The sequence below is a fragment of the Apodemus sylvaticus genome, chromosome 1 (genome assembly GCF_947179515.1).
Source record: "Apodemus sylvaticus chromosome 1, mApoSyl1.1, whole genome shotgun sequence".
NCBI classification, from domain to species: domain Eukaryota; kingdom Metazoa; phylum Chordata; class Mammalia; order Rodentia; family Muridae; genus Apodemus; species Apodemus sylvaticus.
Window position 1 is genome coordinate 41,524,991 of NC_067472.1, and position 21,266 is coordinate 41,546,256.

A 21,266-nucleotide genomic window follows, 5' to 3' on the forward strand; every position below is an offset into this window, starting at 1 on the left:
TTCTGTAAAAACTGCATCTAAGTGTATTCTATTGGGAGAGAAATTTGCAAGGAAATTGAAGATCTTCATTTTCATTTAAATGCACACAAATAGTTAACTTTATTTGCCTTTTATCTTTTAAATGCACTCAGTCATTCTGTGTGTGACTAAGCTTTGTTTCTTGCTTCTTTATTGCATAATTGGGGTTGTGGAATATAGCTCTTGTTGCTGTGGGGGTTACAGTTCATGTTTAAAAGTAATGCATTATGCATTGTATGAAGATGTCACAATTTACATATTCTACTGCAGATGGGCATTTGGGCCATTCCTAGGTTTGAGTAATCTTTTGAACTTTAGATTTAGACTGTTGTGTCTACTTAGCTCTCACACTGTCCTGTCATAATGAACACATATGGAAGATTTTCTGCTTCACTCCAATTTTTCCTTAGTCCTCTTAACCATGGATAACCCAAAAAACTATGGAGTAAAGTGGAAGGAAGACCTTTGAAAAATGAATTCATTATTTTTCTGTGATACCATCTCTTTCTATTTAGCTTACTATTGTCTTTTCTCAAAGTGAAGTGTCCCATGTAAATGATAATCATGAATTAAAATGACCCATGTTCATACAGACCACTTTAGGAGACCAGAAGTGTTTGAAGGAAGATACTATGTCTTATTCATAAGTCTCTCAGTTTCTCATGTATTGAATATTAAGCATGGAGTTTATGGCAATCACCTAACACAAGTATGATTTTCTTGTCTGGTAATATATATAGATCTTTCTGAGTGTTCAGTATAGTCTCTCTAAAACAGAATCAATGTGTGTGTGTGTGTGTGTGTGTGTGTGTGTGTGTTCTAGAACTGGTGTGTGGTATGTGACAATGTTGCTCAGACTGTCCTTGACATTGCTATTTTTTTGTTGGTCAGTCTCTCATGTAACTGTGAGTGTAAGCATGTCTGACAATCAATATTTCTTTTTTGAATTAAGTTATGTGGGAATGGTGGTAAATAGAGACAGAAGTGAATGCTGCTGCTTTTTTCCAAAACAGCAGTATTGAGTGTCAGAGAGCTCTCTGAAAGCCTTTGGGGAAATGGGAGAACAGATATCTAGAAACACAAGAGATTGTACATTACTAGTATTTGACTTTGTTTCCAGAAATGGGCAAAATTCCTCCGTGATTTTGAGAACTTCAAAGCTGCTTGTGTCCCATGGGAAAACAAAATCAAGGCAATCGAAAGTAAGTATTCACCAGATGTAATTAGACAAGGAAAACTCTCTGAGAATTAAGTCTCATAAGCTTTTCACAGACCTTTCCCCATTTAGGGACTCTTGGGGAAAATGAAAACCAACCAAACTGCCAGCACGACTAACAAAGCAAAACTCGACTTCACAAAGCAAAACATCGTGGAGGTTTGCATTAGTCAGCCGGATGCTGAGCTGAAACACCTGAGCTAATAGATTTAGACAGAATGTTTGTTCTGGCTCGCTGCTTCAGTTTACAGGACATAGTCACCTGGGCCTGTTGCTCTGGGCCAGGGCTGCTTAGTACATAGTACTGGGATTGTGTAGTCAAGTAGCTTGATCCCTGCACAAGGCAGTGAGGATGCAAAACAAGAGGGAAGGAGGGGCCTTGGTTCCATTTTATTTGCCGTGTTGTGTTCTCGGTGACTTAACTTCCTTAATCTAGCCTTCTCCTCCTAAAGATACCCCAACCTCTGTGCAACACGGATGGGATGTATTCCAGATTCAAACTGTCATTGTACCCGCACTTATCAAGGACAACACTGGAGATGTCACTTTTTTGTTTCAGTCTAGGCAAAAGTACATCTCTCTCAGGCTGGAAAGGTAGTGTTGTTACCGACTACATTACCCATATTGGGAAGGCAGTGAATAATATACTGTAAACACCTACTCTTTGGAACTTTAGACGATAACCAAAAGGGCCATTTTTTAAAAAATGAGACTTAATATCTCACATCCAAACTTATAAAGAAGAGTAAACACAAAGAATTTGCTATCTTGATGTCATAATGAACTTTCATTCTGTGTGACACTCAGCATAGACAGAAATGCCAAAGTTTGTTTAATATAGTTCCATTTGCATAGAATAAAACTAAAATTTAAAAACTGTATAAGAGAGTACATCAGTAAAAATATTGTATGTAGAGAAAAATGGATATTTGGGGGGAAAAAAGACCACAATTTTGTCAGGTGTGGTTCCTAGGGTTACAGCAAAGATAATGACTTTCATCCGTGCCTATCCAGATCTGCAGCTGGCTTTCCTGCTGGCTAAATATGACATTGCATAATTGATACAGAAGACGAAACAGCTGATACCTATTTCACGGACAAGACTGGGCATGTTTAGAGTGGCTGTCTCTCAGGCCTTGGCCCCTTATAAAATGAGTCATTAAAGGCAGTGAATTAAAATCTATCAGCTCATGATTTTCATGTCTCTCCATGTATTCCTCATAGCATGCCTCTTTTGCCAGATTTCCTTCCAGTGTTTCTCCCTATCCAAAATTCTATTTTTAAAGTGAATCTTTTTTATATAATCTCACTCCACTTTATGCTTATTTTTCTTAATAGACATGAAAGCAGGTATTTTGTTTTGTTTATACCCAGAGCCCACTTGGCACTCAACAAATATGTATTGAATTAAATTGCAAATGTATTTTCCAAAGGTTTGTTGCAAGATATTTCCTATCTATCCACATTGAGGCTGTGAGAGGCCAGTGATTGGAGGGGAGAGAGTAGGAGCTAAGGGAAGTGAGTGGAGAAGAGAGAGAGAGAGAGAGAGAGAGAGAGAGAGAGAGAGAGAGAGAGAGAGAGAGAGAGAGAGAGAGAGAGAGAGAGGAAGGGAGAGAGAGGGAGGCATGGTAGACTGGACTAGCAGAGCAGCTTTAACCAGATACATGGAAGGAGTGGGTGCTGGGCAGAAGCGTGGGATTCCCACCATTTACAGAGTCTATGGCGGAGAGGAAACACAGCTGGGATGCAGTGTGAGTCATCCAGTGCCAAGACCGGTCAGGACATGGTGCAGAAGCCTGGCGGTACTCATTAGTAGGAGGGGTTTCATGTACATGGAAAAAAAAGTGTGGCCAGGCAGTGGTCGTACACACCTTTAATCCTAGCACTTGGGAGGCAGAAGCAGGCAGATTTCTGAGTTCTAGGCTGGCCTGGTCTACAGAGTAAGTTCCAGGATTATCAGAGCTACACAGAGAAACTCTGTCTTGAAAAAAAAACCAAAAACCAAAAATAAGTGATATTACAGATTCCCTAGGTTTCAATGGTGCAGCTGAAATACATAATCTGGTCCCAAAGATCAGCACATATGGATCATTACGATAGTACTAAGTCTTAGTACTAAGTACTATGCCTGATGAATTGAGTTCCTTCTTCCCAACCCACAGGAGGAGGGAGCCAGACCCATGGGTGCCTTTTGACTCACACATATGCATTATGGTATGAACACAATGAGATAAAAGATTAATATGATTTAGAAATTAGAAAACATATCCAAAGAAAGACCTTGATCCATTTACATGGAAAAAACTTTGGGTCTTTACTAGACTTCTAGATCAGATGTGAGATGTATTATGAGAAACTTGTTATTTGTAAAGATATGTAAAAAAAATTACAATAACAAAGAAATATTTCTTTTCTTTTTAAAATACACTAGAACATGTAGGTTCTAGCCTGATTTGGTTGCAATGCTGTATTAATTTGTGTTTTATAAAAGAAAGGTGAAATTATCTTGATTATAATTGAATACAGGAGTGAAATATGTATATATATTCTCATATATATGAATTATATATTAATATATATGAATTATTTATACACACACAAACACACATACACACACACACACACACACACACACAATCACTAGCTAGCCATTGTGTCATAGACATCACCAGAAACTCACACTTCTTTCAGGTATATTCCTTCTTCCTCCAATAAATTTGAAGCATCTAAGGTGGTCAGTTAATCAAGTATGGACTATTTCCCTTCCCATGTATAATTTGTTGTTTGAGTGGTTGTCCTACTTCTGCACTGAGACTGATTCTTCTCCTCAGCTATGAAGAACTGGCCTATCAGCCACCACTTTAGCTATGACTTACCCAGTGGCATGTGGGTCCAACACCCCACCAGCATTACTTCATTTGGTTATAATGTGTCTACAGGATGTACATTTCCTTCCTAGTACCTAGCACTACTGTAGTAGTTGAGTATAGTAGCACAGCTGAGAGAGAAAGCATGCCTAGTTCTAGCCTATGTAGCTGTTTATTTTGACCAAGATTTTAGAAGCCTCTTGCTTTTTGTACATGACTAGCATTTCTGCCAGGTCAGTAGGTGATGAGTGCTGCAGAATCTATGAACAGTTATTATATCTGGGGAATGTGTTTTGTATTTCTCAGCCATTTACTCTGAGGATGTAATTTCATCACATGTCTATTCTGTAGCAGTCCAGTGTACTATTATAGTAATAAGCACACCATATACTTTCAGATTATAGTTTGAGGTAAAGCTCATGAAATGTGAAGGACTGTGATCTTTGAGCTATTGAATGTAATAACCATCTTATAGGCATCACTCTGCCTGGAAAGTATGTTTCTAGGATGGTCTTTGAGGCTGAACTGAATGAAGAATGAAAAGCAATGTAGCATGGGCTTTGTTCTCTAAAGGTTAAGGCCGTTTTGTCTTTGCCATCTGTATACTTGAGATGGTCTATTTTTATCTCTGGTCCTCTATTGTTATATCCAGGGCTTCATATGAATTTTTAAGGTTTGGTTGTTATATAAAGCCATTTCCAGCCCAACAATACATTATATATAATTTATAATGAGGTTTTGATGCATAGTGACATTTAAAATTATTTATGCTTTTGAATGAAAATTATTGGAAAATTTAAATGGAATACAGATTTTTACTATGTGCCTATTTAATTATATTCCCCAATTCTTTTTAGAATTAAGTTGGCAAAATATGTTCCATATTTATAAAATACATTTCACAATAAAAGTAACATGAATGCTTTTCTCTGAAAGAAATGACAGTTTAATTATACAGGAGCTTTAGAAAGATTATTTTATTACTTTGAATATTAGGACCATTTGAATATATATCTCATGTTATTTTCAAAATGATCTTGGCATTTGCTAATTTTAAAAATGCTTAGTGAAAGTCTACTGTGTCCTAGGTATGTTTCTAAGCACTATTGATATTAACAAAGCCTGCCCTTACTGGCTTACTTCGGCATGTGTTAATGTTGTGGGCAGTTTGGGTGAAAAGGACAATAAAATATAAACTAAAGAATAAAAATGGTATGGATTATGGTAAGTGACATGTGCCCACATGCCAAATAAGCAGTAGTGTGCCACTCCATTTTGGAAAGCACGGTTCAAGATAGGATTTCTGTGTATAGCCCTGGCTGGCCTAGAACTCACTCTGTAGACCAGGCGGGTCTAAAACTCAGAAATCCTTCTTGTCTCTGTGCCCTAATCTCTGTTTTATTATTGACAAATTATTCATGATCACACATCAATTGTGTGATCCTGGGGTCATGACCCACAATTTTCTTTATAGAGTCCTGGATTGATCCCAGTAACAAAAATCTGTTGTGATAGCTGTGCTTCTCAGACTAGAAATTGATTCACAAAAGTAACCAAAAGCACAGAGTCTAGCTCCCATATTACCCTGTTGGTCTATTCACCACAGGAGACACAAAGCAAGCATGTCACTAGATTTTCTACCTCTAGGCTCACTTGAAAAAATATTGCTTTGTATGCTAGTTGAACGATGGTATTTACATTGTAAGCATAAAGCAGATTGTTTGTCCTTTTCCATTCCGAAACATGTGATCTCTCTCTCTCTCTCTCTCTCTCTCTCTCTCTCTCTCTCTGACTTGTGTGTGTGTGTGTGTGTTATTACCCATCTGTTCAAGAGAAAATTATGTATAATGACAGTCTACAAATTACATTCCTTAATAATAAATAACCAGAGGGAGACGTGAAGCCTAAATCTTTAATTTAAAAGAGACACAAGAAAATTCATGACAAGAATATGCATGTACTTAATTTTCACTTTAATACACATGAAAGAGTTTTAACACATTTATAATGTATTATAAAAGCAGCAGTTATCAGCTGTGTTAAAAAATGAAAAGAATGAGCTATTTATGGGTGCAGAGCAAATTGTGAATTTAAGTAGCCTTAGAAATTACTTATATTCTTTTAGAGATGCATGTTCATTTCATATTATTTTACAAACTATGTTTAAAAATAATTTAACTATAATTCTACTTGAGGAGAGATCACATTATGATTAAGAGGGATCTAGATTTGGAAACAAAGACTTGCAGATGAGCACAGTGTGGCTTTGCAGCCTGGCTTATTACTTACTACTAGTGTTCCCAGCTCATGGAGACTTGTTGACTAGATGGGCTAGGACACTGATTCGATGCATTTAAATTACAATTAATCAACTCTGCTTCACTCATTTTCTCTGTTTCAATGTGTGTGTGTGTGTGTGTGTGTGTATGTGTGTGTGTATGTGTGTGACAGAAAGAGTCACATACACAGAGACACAGAGACAGCGATAGAGAGAGACTAACAGCTCAACACCATCAGCATCTAGAGGCAGCTAAAGTGGCTGTTGGTGAAGTTCTTAGTACACTGGACTGGCTGACTGTTTAGGGATGCAAGCTTCAGTCATCATTGTCATCATCATACTGGTGGGCAAGGCGATTTTTCACTTGCACTCTTTCAGCTACACTGTGTAAATAAGGGTTTTCTTTAGCAAGTGCCAGCAACTTCAAGTATTACATAACTCCCAGAATATACATATACGTATACATATACATATATGTATATGATTGCTTTCCCTTTTTTTATTGAGTCAGGAAAAGGTACCTTGGTCCTTGGATGTCACCAATTTCCCCACTGTATCCCCTATAGTATATCTGTCTTGCCATTTCACCTTTGCCCACTATAGGGTAAATGTGGATGGAACATGTATGGCCTCTGGATCCCCCAGTCCCTCTGACTATGTCTGAGTCTTTTCTCAACCCATCCTCATTTTGATGGAGTCAGTTTTACTGAAGTTCATTTTCTTTATACTTAGGATTCTGTAAAGAGTTTGCTTTCAAATGAAAGAGTCATAGAACTGCTTTCAAAGAGCCCAAGTTTCAGTTTGGATGCTTTAGACTTAGAAAAGATGTTTAGTCTATAGTGTAGATATGTGGGTTGGAGGAGGGGATGCTTTCTCAGATACGCAGTTTGCTTTTGCATTTACGTGTTGCCTATGGTTATGTGTGAGAACTGAAAGCATTGTGGTAGCAAGATGAATAAAGCTAAATAAGAACAAACAGGTTGGGAGGGTAGAAGGAAGGCAGGATGCAAGGATGGAAGGAAGGACATATGGGAAGAAGGAAGAGAAAGTAACGAAATGGGAAGGAGGAAGAAAGAAGGAAGGAGGGAAGATAGGGATAAAGAGAGGGATGGAGGAAGGAAGGGAGATTGCATCCTCTGTACTGAGCATCTTCATTAGGGCATCTCCCATGTGTGTGCACAGAAGGCTTTGCCACAGCCGCCTAGAGGCAGTTGCTTGTTCTCCTCCAGGAACTGAGGACCGCTTCAATAAAACATGATGAGTGAGCCTGACTGAGAAGCCTCAGGTAGCTGTTACCAGAGAACAGAGATAAGAGCTGTGCAATGGTATGAAACCACTGGGAGCCAAGGAGATGATCAGATGTCCCTGGGGGTCAGGCCTGCTCCAGGGCTGTGCTGGCAGGCCAGTGAACACGACTGCGGTTCCTTGGCAGGGGCAGGTCACAGATAACCATTACCATGTGCTATAAGTCCAAGCTCATTCATGGATGTGAACACAAATTCTTAGACGTCAAATTCATCGATTCTTTCCTAAATGTCTGCTTAGAAAGTGACCTCTTTTCAAGTTTCTTGAAAAAAAAAAAACACCCACCCCCCAAACCAAACCAAAACAACAACAACAACAACAACAAAACCCACAAAAGACAAAACCAACAGCAAACCCTGCTCCTGTATCGTGGGAAAAAATGGAACAGCAAGTAAAGAACAGCCCAAGCTTCAGAATGAGAGGTGTGTGTGACGTCAGACTCACCTTTGCAAGCATAGGCTGGACTTTCCACTGATGCGAGCCTTCCCTTACCTGTAGGAAGGCTTCTCTAATAGGAAAGTTTCAAAGCCAGGGCTAAAGAAGACCATTGGTCCCTACAGGACATTTGCTCAATAAATCAAAGAGACTGACACAGAGTTTCTGAAGCTGTACTCTGACCTTCCGTAAATGACTGAACGTGGTAATCAGTAAGACTGGGAGACAGAGAACCTAGATGCTGAGCCTGAAGTTATCACCAAAGAATCCGGGGCTTTTCTATAGTCTACCACATCTCATCCTGAGTTTTAGAGTTTCTTTCTTTTTCTTCTTAATTTTAAATTTTATGTGTATAAGTGCGTGCTTTGTTTTCATGCATGCCTGTGCATTACATGTTTGCTTGGTGCTCAAGGAAGCCAGAAGAGGGTGTTAGATCCTTTGCAACTTGAGTTACAGATGGTTTGTGAGCCACCATGTGGATCCTGGGAATCAAATTTGGGTCCTTTTGAAGAGTAGTCAGTGTTCTTAACCACTGAGCCATCTCTCCAGTCTAGAATTCTTACTTTTTTTCCCCTCACTAATCTCAGCTTTAAGATGCGTTCTATTTATGCATCTATTTTCTCCTCAGTCAGTGAGAATCGGACAGATCTCTTCTTTTCCTCTGAGCAGGTGTGACTTGACAGGGTCTAGCCTGATGCTGTCAATTGTGTCCCCCAAAGCTCAAATCGGATTTTGAAAAGGCATGCACATGTCTGACCTCCAGCCCCATTACTTAGCACCTGCTCTTTATCTTTTATGACTTTTTAAAACAAAATGCTACAGTTACTTTAGGACATGCTTCCCAGGCATGGTTTAGCCTCCAGTCAACTGCCTCTCTTGCTCTTTCTCTCTTCTGTTAGACTCCAGCTGCACAGACTGTAGTTTTGTTTTGCTGATAAAAGGTTGTGCCTGTCCCAGGATTCTTGACCTTATTCTTCACTCTGTTCTGGGGCCTCTTTTCTTAGCTGAGAACGTTGCTACCTTTGATTTTTGCTTCAGTATCATCTTCTCTAACACATTCCTACACAAACAGATTTAAAGCAGCTCCTGGTATCTTATTAGGCAGTGGTAGTGGATGCCTTAATCTTAGCACTCAGGAAGCAGAGGCAATGTGATCTCTAAGTCTGAGGCCAGTCTTGTCTAGAGAGAGTTCCAGTATAACCAGACCTACAAAAAAGAAACCATATCTTGGGAAAACAATAAAAACTAAAAATTAAAACAAGGAAGGAAAAGAAAAGAAAGAGAAAGAAAGAAAGAAAAAAAGAAAGAAAGAAAGAGAAAGAAAGAAAAAGAAACTCCTTTCGATTCCCTTCCTATAGGACCTGTTTGGGTATACTTCTCACTCACACACCCATTATAAAGTCTTCATATGTGTTTGGGTACATACAGTAGATTTATAGTTTACCTCACTGAAACATCACTCCTTGGCGCAGCCACACTACCTTAATACTGTGTTCTATATTGATGAAAAATTCTGCCACAAGGTACTTAGGCTGTGTGCTATGATGTTCAACATCTATCTCCACAAAATGCAAGCAGTTTGAACCATCTGCAAGGGTACAGTCAATGTGTTTGTGAGAAGGGCTTGCTTGGTGTGTTGATCATTTGTCCAAGAAAAAGAGCACTGCAGTCACCATGATTGTCCCCAACAGCAGGCTGGGCACTAGAGCTACAGCTTTGCATGTGTCTACTTACTGAAGTCCCGTACATGCTGTAGGTGTAGCAGCTTGCATCTGCTAAAGGGAGTTCTCCCCCAGATGAACCCTGAAGGCACAGGTTGCATTTTACAGAGACATTCTGCAAAGCTTCATGCTACCTCCTAAGAAGTGCTGAACGTCCTCTCCTGAGAGAAAGAAAAGCAATTGCCATTGTGAAGTGGTCCTATGTGTTAATCGATGTACTTGCATTTTTAATATTTTATTTTTTATTTGTGTGTGTGTGTGTGTGTGTTGGGTGAGGAGCAGATGTGTGCAGGTACCTGACTGGCCAGGAGAGGGTATCTGACCTCTTGGAGCTGGCCTTAAGGCTGACCTTAAGGTTGCCTGACAGTTGGTGCTGGGAGCTAAGCTTCTCATCCTCTGGTAGAACAAGAAATGTTCTTCATTGCTGAACTATCTGTCCAGTTCTAAGCATGGCTACCACTAAGAGAAAGCTGGCTTTCATTGTTGCTGTTGTTGTTTTGACTTTCCTTTAGCCTTTTAATTTTCTTTGTAATAGGTCAGTTTGGTTCCTCTGTGGCCTCGTACTTCCTGTTTCTGAGGTGGATGTATGGCGTCAACATGGTTCTCTTTGTTTTGACGTTCAGCCTCATCATGTTGCCAGAGGTAAGCTCTGACTTCCAGTAAGGGATACTGAAACAAGTCTTAAGTGATTTCTGTGAATCCCACACTTCAACCCCCTCCCCCATTGTTCACTCTTCTTTCTTTCTTAAATAGAGTAACTAACTATGGCCATTTCTTAAGTTATAGGATTTACAACAAGCTTAACCTTCAAAATAGTACCTATAACCCAAGGTCTTAATCCTTGTACAAGGGTATAAGACCCTCATGGAATTACAAATAACATACAGTGCTTATGTCTAAGTATGTACTTTATGTGGGAAAATTCATTGCTTTAGCCAGAACCATATCGGTTTCTACCTCCAATGCTAAGTACTATTGGTCAATGAGGAGACTTATTGTAAATACTGAACTCTTATTTTTTCTGTCAAATTTGCTTTCAAAATTGTTCTTCACACAATTGAGAGTTGTAGTTTTTCTTACCTGGAGGAGCATAGCACTAGCTACATTTTCCTAAAATAGGTTTCACTTGTCTCCAGTACATAGTTGATGGAGTCAGTGGTCAGGGAGGGTGTTAGGATCAAAGTCGGAAAAATAGAGGGCTCAGCCTGGAGAATAAACAAAACCCTGAGTGGATGTAGGGAAGGATGAGTGGAGGCCAAACCACAGGGACTTGTAAGCTTCACTCCCATGAAGAAGTTTTGACTTCTTTGGGTACTTACTCTACAAAAGCTTGGGGGTGGGGGGCTTTGTTTAACCTACAAAGGACCTGTTCTGGGACCAGTATTTTAAAACCAATTTGTTTAATACTAGATTATCAATGGCTTGAACTGTGTATTTGAATGACATTATAAATCAGTGACTTCTACATTTGTAGTAAGCTTCCTATTTAGTACAATAATATTGCCTTCTAGCCCTAAAGAGACTGGCTTCCCACAGAGCAAAAATATCTTCACATTCCACAGGATACATTGTAGAGGAGATTTCCCATCCCCATTTGAAATATCCTCGAATACCTGCATTAGGTGTTGGGTAATTCAGTGACAATTGCTAGTTATTTATTATTTTGGATAATTTGGTCTGGCTCTAGGACCGACATCTCATTTATCACCCAGATTTTGCATGTGACTCAACTAGTTTTATAATTCCCGTGACAATTCCAGGGAATATCTGAGTATGGTTGGCTCAGATGACAGTGGGAATAGATTCTTCCAAGTTACAAGTTTCAGGCAATGTAGCCAAATGTGTGCCTCTCACCCATTTCAAAGGAAGCCAGACTTCATTTTTGCTTCTTTATTTAAGGTAACCCAAAAAACTGCACTCCATCTCTGCCCACTGCTGCTCTCCTAAGTTCCTCAGCAGGTAGATCCAGGAGTCCTTTCCTCACATTCTGTGTAAGCTCCTGTGAAGGAAGTGGAAGGCTGTTGGTGATTCCTTTGAACTCTACAAGATGACATAAAGCACACTGCACTGAAGGGGGTGAGCTGGGAGCCTCCTGCCTTTGGATGCCTGGTCACAGATACTATAGGACACCCTGTTTCTTGAGCAATTATTTCTTACTCCAGAACAGGAACAACGGAGGATGAGTCCCCTGTGTGTTAACAGAAACACCAGCATTTTCCAACCACGTCGTCATTTTATTTCATAGCTGCCTTTATTCAGCAGCCCCAGCTAGCATTGTTCTGAGGCATGTGACCTTTTGTCCCAAACTTACAGGTGTCCTTTCAAGCCAGGTTCCTCCATTACTTTTGTTCTCTAGGCCTTCTGACTTTGGAGTGAAGCTGTGTGGGAAGAAAGTACTTTCTATTCTGGTCAGAGGAAGAAACCAAAGCAGTTGCAAAGGGTTGTAGTGGAAGATCATGGCATTTGTGCAAAGGGAATCAGCAGGGACTAATTTCTAGCCTTTGGCAGGTCAGCCTCTGCAGTCAGGCCCACCAACTCCCTCAGAGAGAGGGAAAGTTCATTTTGCCTGTGAAGCAGCTTATGGTTGGCAAGCTATGGGGGCTTGAGGAGCCCTTGTGGGTCCTTCCTTTGACCCTAACTGTGCCTTATTCCTAGTCTGCTACTCTTGGCGCCGTTCTCTCTGTAGTCCACAGCATAGATTCAGGGCTGAATCCCTGATCTGGAGACGGCCCAGATGCCTCTGTAATCAGGATGTGAGTGTTTGCTTCTGGTAGACATCTTCTTATTGATCACATGGTTGCTTTTCCTGACGCTTCAGTCCCTTCCTGTGAACCGTCTTTCCATCTCCCCTCTTAAGGGGCGTTCTCTTATGAAACTGTAGGTAGTACCATTTGGATGAACAGTTTGGTACCTTTCTACTGAATATGCTTACTCTCATGGTGGGAGTGAGCACAGGACTTCTTAGCAAGCCTTCTGGGGGCTTTGGTGGGCCTGCTCTGCTCTTCATTCAGTGAACTCAGGGTGTAAGGTCTTTATAGCCTTTGTTCTTAATTCTGGATTCAGTGAATTCCCAGAAAATGAGACCCCCACATGGAGACCCACAGTGTCCGAATGAGAAACTTTACAAAGTATTTTTTAAAATAAAACCATTTGTGATCACACGTGGAGCTCAGATTTTGTTAACTGCTCTCTTTTTTTTTTCCTGTCTCTAGTACCTCTGGGGTTTACCATATGGCAGCTTACCTAGGAAAACAGTCCCAAGAGCTGAAGAGGCATCTGCAGCCAACTTTGGCGTGCTATATGACTTCAACGTAAGTCCACTGCAACTTCTCCACATATCTGTCTGTAGGAGACCTTGTTGTTGTGATCTGGATATTCTATACCCCCTTACATATGAGGGTTAGAGTTAGTGCTAGGGTCTTAAGAGAGATATTTCTGCCTCCTGTTTATAAAAGACTGTATGTGTCAAAGTGTGTCTGTGTGTATGAATATGGTTTACATAATCAAATATGATGAAATAGGAATATTAAATATGGAATAAGATGAGCTCAGATCCCAAAGATTTAAATCAAATTTTCTCCTCTCCTTGAATGAAGAGTGAGAATTATTTCCAAACATGCTTTTTGAAAAATGTTATGGAATTTTTGGTTATCCATATTAACCCCTTTACTATCCTACACAAGAATACACAATTACTTAATAGTCACTACTAAATAAAAAACAATTATGTACTGAAATATCAAATTCTACAAAATACTAAAAAAAGTACTAACTCACTGTAATACTATAAATAAATAAAATAAATAGTATTTTATTATAGCACTAACATTAGTTTAACTCAATACTATGGTTTTCTGTACTTGTCACCTAAACAAACCAGGCTAGAGAGAACCTAAACTAACGAATTGCTTCTATCAGATTAGCCTATGAGCATGTCTATAGGGCATTTTCTTGACTTATGATTCATGTGGGAAAGTCCATCCTACTGTGTGTGCTGTCATCCCTGGTTAGATGGGCTTGTGCATTTTTATGAAAGGTAGCAAGCCAGATAAGGCAAGCCAGTGGTCAGCATTTCTCAATAAATTTCTACTTTTTTGAGTTCCTGCCTCCAGGCTCCTGCCTTCAGTACTGTCAGGGAATCCCATGATGATGAACTATAATCTGTCAGTTGAAATAAATCTTTCTTCCCCAAGTTGGTTTTGATCAGTATTTTATCACAGCAATAATAAGATAGAACATTTAATTATTGTGGCACAGATTTATTGCTGCCGGGGTATAAAGCATGTCTGTGATGGTGCGATTCTATAAATTCCTTTTAAAATATTAACAAGATCAGAGAGGTTTGGAATTTTATGAATAGAAAGCCTCTGGGGCAGAGTCTAGGAAATTGATAATTCAATCAACTTTCTGGAGACTTGCGAATGAGAAATCAAATTTTGCATATTTGACATGCATGATAAGGATTAAAAAACCCAGATTTTCTCTTTATAGTCAATCTGTGCATTTATAGATATTTTGATTTCTAAATTTTAAGTTTCTTGCGATGAGAAATGGCTGCCCCACATTCGTTTCAGCTCCTAATATGGTCCTCATCAAACTGGCAGATGGCTCTCATGAATCCCGTTTTCTGTCTTCAAAGTTTGGCTGTTTCTAGATTTTTTCTCAAATAGATGAATCAGCTGACATTTAGTCTTATGAATCTCATCGAATAACAATTCTGAGTGAGGAGATTTTTTTTTTATATCGATGTGTTGAAAACCACAGAAATAAATTTATGTGATCAGTTCCAGAAGACACAGATTTTAAGACAGAGTTCCTGTCTCTTAAGAAGACACAGCAAGCTACCGAGGAAGCATGAAGCACAGAAGCAGTAGAAAGTCTGCCATTTTGAGTCTTAAGTCATCTTAGTTGAACATTTTGTTAAAGTCGGCATTTACTCATTGAGTATAAGCAGCATGCATTGGCCTTAAGAAATGACTGCAATGTGGCTCTTGATGCACCATACTTTTTTAACAGGAAGAAGATAGATTCACCTTGACTAGGGGAAGAAGATTAGGGGAATGCAGTAGCCTCAGGAGATAAAGCCTAGCAGCTCTGTGAGATTTGGGGTAAGTGGCCACTGGCTACTTCCTGGACTGGGCCTAGGGTAATGGAGGAAGGTTTAGGAGTGCCTACCCTTTGAGAAACCCAAGGCATTAAAAAGCAAACTAATGTGTGTGTGTGTGTGTGTGTGTGTGTGTCTGCCTTTCATTAATGGATCTAAAGGTAATTCCTGGGTGGCTATACTGCTTTGACTCTGGCACTCATGCACTCACCCAGGAACTATCTTTGGGCACTCCTAAACCTTTCCCTGCTACTCCAGGCCCAGTCGGGGAAGTGTCCAGTGGCCATTTACCTGAAATCTTACATGGTTGGTTGGCTTTATCGCCTGCTGCTACAGTGTTCCATACTCTTTCCCTTGAGTCTTGGTGAATTGTTTTCATTCCTGTGCATCCTGCTCATACAACTCTAAGTGTCCCACCTTGTGCTCAGGTATTAGCCATTGGCATCTTTATTGATCAATGGAAAACCCATCGGGGACAAGGACCTTCAGTGTCTGGATGGGCAGATTCCAGAGAGAATCAAAGCATTAGAACCAGTCTCCAACTGATAGGCAATATAACGTGCTGCACACCATATTAGCACAACCGAAACAAGAATAACAATAAGAGGGGCCTGAGGAGTATTGTTTAGGTGCAGTGTTTTAGTTACTTTCCTATTACAGTGTCAGGGAACTATGACTAAAGTCACTTATAAAAGAAAGAATTCTTTCTTTGAGATTTTCTTTTTTATTATTGGTTATTTTCTTTATTTGCATTTCAAATGTTATCCCCCTTCCCTATTTCCCCTCCTGCCCTGCCTCTATGAGGGTGACGCCCCATACACTCACCCACTTCTACCCCACTGCCCTAGCATCAAGCCTTCACAGGGCCAAGGGCCTCCCCTCCCATTGGTGCCAGAAAAGGCCATCCTCTGCTACATATGCAGCTGGAGCCATGGGTCACTCCATGTGTACTCTTTGGTTAGTGGTTTAGTCCCTGGGAGCTCTGGGAAGTCTGGTTGGTTGATATTATTGTTCTTCCTATGGGGTTGCAAACCCCTTTAGCTCATTCAGTTCTTCCTCTAGCTCCTCCATTAGAGTGCCCATGCTCAGTCTGATGGTTGATTGAGAGCATCCACATCTATATTGATCAGACACTGGCAGAACCTCTCAGGGGACAGCTGTATCAGGCTACTGTCAGCAAACGCTTCTTGGCATCAGCAATAGTGTCTGGATTTGGTGTCTGCAGATGGGATGGATCTCTAAGTGGGGCAGTCTCTGATGGCAGTTCCTTGAGACTCTGTTCCACTCTTTGTCCTTGCATTTCCTTTAGTCAGGAACAATTCTGGGTTAATATTTTTGAGATAGGTGGGTGGCCCAGTCCTCAACTGATGGCTGTGCCTAACCTCTGAATATGATCTCTACAGGTTCTCCCTCCCCTTTGTTGGACATTTCAGCTAATGTCATCTCAGTGGGGTCCTGGGAGCCTCTTGCTTTCCTAGTGTCTTAGACTTTCTAATGGCCACCCCGTGTTCCCCTCCCCCATTGCTACATACCTCCTCTCAATTTTTGAACCCTCTGTACTTCTTCCTGTCTCCTCCCACACCTGATCCTGTCCCCTTTTTCCTTCCCCCTTCTCTTTTCCTCCCAGGTTCCTCCTTCCCTCTTCTTCAAAGAACACACATGGTATGTACCCACTGATAAGTAGATATTAGGTAAAATGTTCAGAATACCCGTGATACAACTCACAGACCATATTAAACTCACGAAGCAGGAAGACTGAAGTGTGGATGCTTCAGTCCTACTTAGAAGGGGGAATAAATGAAAGAATTTAATTGGGCTTAGGTTTCCAAAGGGCTAGTTACAGTTATGATATAGTGAAGGCAGGAAAATAGGCAGCTGGGGCAGCAGCTGAGATTATACATCTTGATTCACAAGTAGGAGGCAGAAAGAGTATACTGGGAATAATGCGAGTCCTTTGGAACCTCAAAGCCCAACTTCACTGACATATCACCTCCAAGAAAGTCATGCCTCCTAATCCTTCCCAAACAGTTCCACCAACCGGGCACCAAGCATTCAAACATATGAGCCTATGAGGGTAATTTTCTTTCAAGCCACCATATATGATTAATTCTGCTTGAGAAGGGCTGCATTTTTATAGGAGATAATTTTCTAAAGACTTAAAAAAAAAAGTCCTCTTATCTTGAGACTTTACATTTTTCAGTTTTATTGTGGTATAATTTACAGACCATTAAATTCATCCATGTAAGCCTGAGACTTGATAACTTAAAGTTAATCTATGTGGCAGTAAGCATAAACCATCTTTTGTGCCTGTCTGCAGTCAAGCCTTCACCTCCCAATCTCACACAATTTTTGCATCTATTTTTCTCTTATGGATTTGCCTTTTTCATTTTTTTGTAGGAATAAATGCAGTCATATGACACATTGTATTTATAGTCTGGAATCTTTTATTTATTATGTTTTAGGTTATGCTACACATGGGCCATAATTTATTGCACAGAAAGAACACTGCATTGCATGCATTTAGTTTTCTTTGTTTATCCATTCACTGGTGAATGATGTGTTTCTCCAATGTTTTGACTATTTTGATGCTGCTTCTGTGAGTATTTACTTGAATGTTGTTTGTGGACTTATGCTTTTGTTTCTCTGTGTAGATAAATTAGAAAAGAGTTACTGAGTAAATATGTGCCTACCTTTTTAGTAAATTACTGGTGTCCAGAGTGGTTGAACATTAAACCTTTCCACAGTAGGACATAAGGATTAATATTCATCCACATCTTTAACAGTTGACATTCTTATACTTTTTGATTTTAGTATTCTTTATTGACATTATAATAACATTTTTTTAAGTTCAAAATTTCTTATTACACATTGACAGCATAGTTGTTTAGACCATGAGGTAAAAAGTGATGTTGCAGTGTTTTAATATGGAATGAAATGATTAGATCAAGCTAATTAACCTATCATGGACCTCAAATATTAATAAGTTTTATGATAAGAACACTATCTTAATAATATTTAAGTGTGCAGTACTCAGTTATTTGCTATGTTTTGCAATACATATAAATATAGATATAAAAATCTTATATATGTTGCTCCTGCCCAAGTGACTCTTTTTGTCCTTTAATTATCATTACTTGACTCCTCCTTTCCCTATACTCTGGAAGCTTCATTCCATTTCTTTTCTCTGTGGTTTGTTGATTAGATTGCACATAAGCAAGAACATGTGGTATTTGTCTTTCTGTTTGGCTTAGAAAGCAAGGAGCAGTTAGGAAACAGAACAGCAGCACAAGGCTTATTATATCAGACAAGGCTGGATTTGTATTTCAGGCAAGGTAATGAGAGGTCTTTTACATTATTGTAACAAAAGAAATAAATGCAGTCAGACTCTAATGAGGAGTCACTGAAGAATCCTTGGGAAATAAAATTAGCAAATTGCTCATTGAATATTATTATTCTTACAGAGAAATTAATATTGTTTTATGAGACATTTAAGTTTTATGGGCATTGAAGTTTGAGAGCCTTGGTCTCCTTTGTTTTATTTGAAGGTTTTATTCTAACTTTGGCAAGGAAAGAACTTGCCTAATATCAGGAATATTCTGTTTTTCTGTTTGTGTCAATAGAAAGATTCACTGCATACTAGCATAAACAGTAATGAGTATGTGTGGTGGGCTAACAGCTATATAGATTAGATATCTATGTAGCCAATGATAATTATAGATTAATATATATCAGTGTAGACCTAAAATCAAAGAATTTAGCAACTAGAAGATAATTTATTTGTAACTAATCCTTACTCAAGGAAAGATAACTTTTACCATTCCTACATTGTAGTTTGGGAGACTAAGGGCTCTTGAACTTTGCAATTTTTTTCCTCAGTTCTTCAGGTAATAAATGACAGAGCTGTGATTCTTAGCCCAGGCTGAAGCTAGAAATTGTTTCTATATGAACTGCTAGAGGGCCCTGAAGCAACTAGAATTTTAAGTTGGAATTAGGAAAGTAGGAGAATCTCATACACAGAGTTACTGTAGAAATTATCTACCCATGACCAACATTCTAAATATGAGGAAAAGTGAGATCAGGGTCTTTGGCTGAGCAAGCCCTAATCAAATTTCTACCCATGTCGTGTGTGCCAGCAGCAACATTTCTGTCCTAGCTTTCAGTAGAATTCTCATGGATGTTTCTAGAAAATTGATTGGCTTTGTTCAATTCTGTGTCCAACCAAAGGGAAGGAACGGAAGAGGTTTGATCCCATTTTCTTTTTTAAAATTTTTTTTTGGATCACATTTTCTACTTTGATAGTAAACTTGCAATTTCCAAGCCAGCCCCTCAAATACAAAGGCAGATTTCTTACTTTTCTTTCCTGGGCTTTGACTCAATCATCTAAACAGTGACTTCACAGAGAAATTTTCTCTATATCACAAGGTGAGTCCAGAATCCCACCACACTTCCTCAGAGAAGAAGCTCTGCATTCTGGCTTCCAAAGACACGAGGAAGAAAAAGAGTGTAGTGACAATTCTTGAGTTTTGGTTTAAGAAACATAACTATAAGAATATATTTTCATTTTAATCCCAGGTATGGGATATGGGGATTCTTCAGATTGTCCACAGCAGCTGATTATGATTTGCCTTGTACTCTGGCAGGAGAGTGATTTCACCAGATGCAGGTAGTTTCTGTGATTATCTGATGCTTGGAATTCTGGAGACTCTTCAGAAGGTATATAAATGCTCAGGCCCTGAGAGGTAGGGTTGCTGTGGTTTGGTTGTTGGTTGTTTATGGTTGCAATTTGGCAAGTTGTGCGCAAAGAAGACTACAAGAAATTAAATATCATGACAGTGAAGATCATGCTTCCCCCAAGGCCCTTGATGCTACTAATTAGCAGGAAGTAGTTTAACAATTGCATTTCCGCTTTCCAATCTGGACTTTATTCAGGGATCTCTTTCTTTTCTTCTCTCTTTTTTTCTCTCTTATCTAGTGTTAGAGGTTTGAAAGAGTAGAAGAAAAGAGGTGAAGGGTGGTAGAAGAACCTACAAAGTAGCCAAGGGCAGCTTCTACAAACTGTGCTTGGGTCTGGGTTAGAGATGACTGGTAGATGGACAGTTAGGCCATAGATTAGATTATTTCTTCCATGTCAATTTAGCTAGGCCTTTCTACCCAGGCAAAGAAAGAAAAGAAAGTCCTTAAGTCTGCATTTACAAAACATTAAAAGCAGATGCAAGTATGACCTCTTGTGGTAGAAGAATCTGCTAAATAAAAAGGGTCAGAAAAACGGGTGGGATGAGTGGGATGTTGTAAGTAGCTTCTAATTTACTAAACCTCATTTGGGAATCTTGGAGTTCCAATTCCAGTTCAGCTCTGTCACTTGGAAGCATTTTCCTCAACTTATCAATGCTTCTAATTAGTAACAGACAAGTATCATGTAACACATGTGAGAATAACCAGTGTTATGATTCCTCAGAGACACAAAATATCATCCACAGAGCAAGGTAGTTTTGATCCTTTCATTGAGCACCAAATGATAGGTCTTACTGTTCAGGAGGGAACTCTATTAAAATTGCAAGAAATAGACTATGTAATATGTATGCTATAAACCAAGTAAGCAGAAATTTTATAACCAGAATTAGTAGAATGAGAAAAAAATGAACTTAAGTCTGTGTTAATCATCATTCTGTCACTCTAAGAGAATATTAATTTATATAGAGATTATCAATTTATATAGAGATAATTACTATAGAGAAAAGATTTATTTTGTTTATTGTTCTTGAGAGTTTATTTCAAGGTCAGATAGACTTGTGGCTCTGGGCATCTGATGACAATGGTAGGGAGTAGCTTGTGGAACAAACTACTCACCTCATTCCTCAAAGAAAAAAGCGGAAGAAGAGTCAACACCAATTGAAGATTTTCTTTCTGATGATCACAACAAGCAGCTCCCCTTAGAGACTATCTCCCACCAATCTCAGCCTGAGGACCTTTAACACATGGGCTTTGGGTGTTGGGGGTGAGCAGACAAGATACGGCCTGCAGCAACTCGTAACAAAGAGGATATCTCTGTTGACAGGATATTTCAAGACAAAATGATGAGGTGGGAAAAAGGGGAGAAATCATAGCTTCAATACTGTAGTAAGGGGAAGCAAGGAAGGAAGAAAGGAAGGAAGGAGGGGAGGGAAAGGTAGAATTTGGAAGGTGCTTAAGCTGACAATAGACACAGCATTGAGATCACACTGAGATCACAGCATTGAGGAAATATGCTTAGAATAAAAGGGAATACAGTCAGTTTTTCAGCTTGGGAGCATCTTGTAGAGTGTGGATGGGAAACAATGAGTTG

At 39.4% G+C, this 21,266-nt stretch overlaps 1 protein-coding gene across 1 annotated transcript in view; it reads left to right on the top strand.

The window, feature by feature from the left end:
* Tmc1 (transmembrane channel like 1) overlaps nucleotides 1–21,266 on the top strand; it is a 193,316-nt gene that overhangs the window by 112,936 nt on the left and 59,114 nt on the right. Inside the window, exons 6-8 of the mRNA XM_052183581.1 lie at nucleotides 1,139–1,220; nucleotides 10,376–10,482; nucleotides 13,053–13,151. Coding sequence (XP_052039541.1) covers nucleotides 1,139–1,220; nucleotides 10,376–10,482; nucleotides 13,053–13,151 — 288 coding nt within the window. The remainder of the gene's footprint in view (nucleotides 1–1,138; nucleotides 1,221–10,375; nucleotides 10,483–13,052; nucleotides 13,152–21,266) is intronic.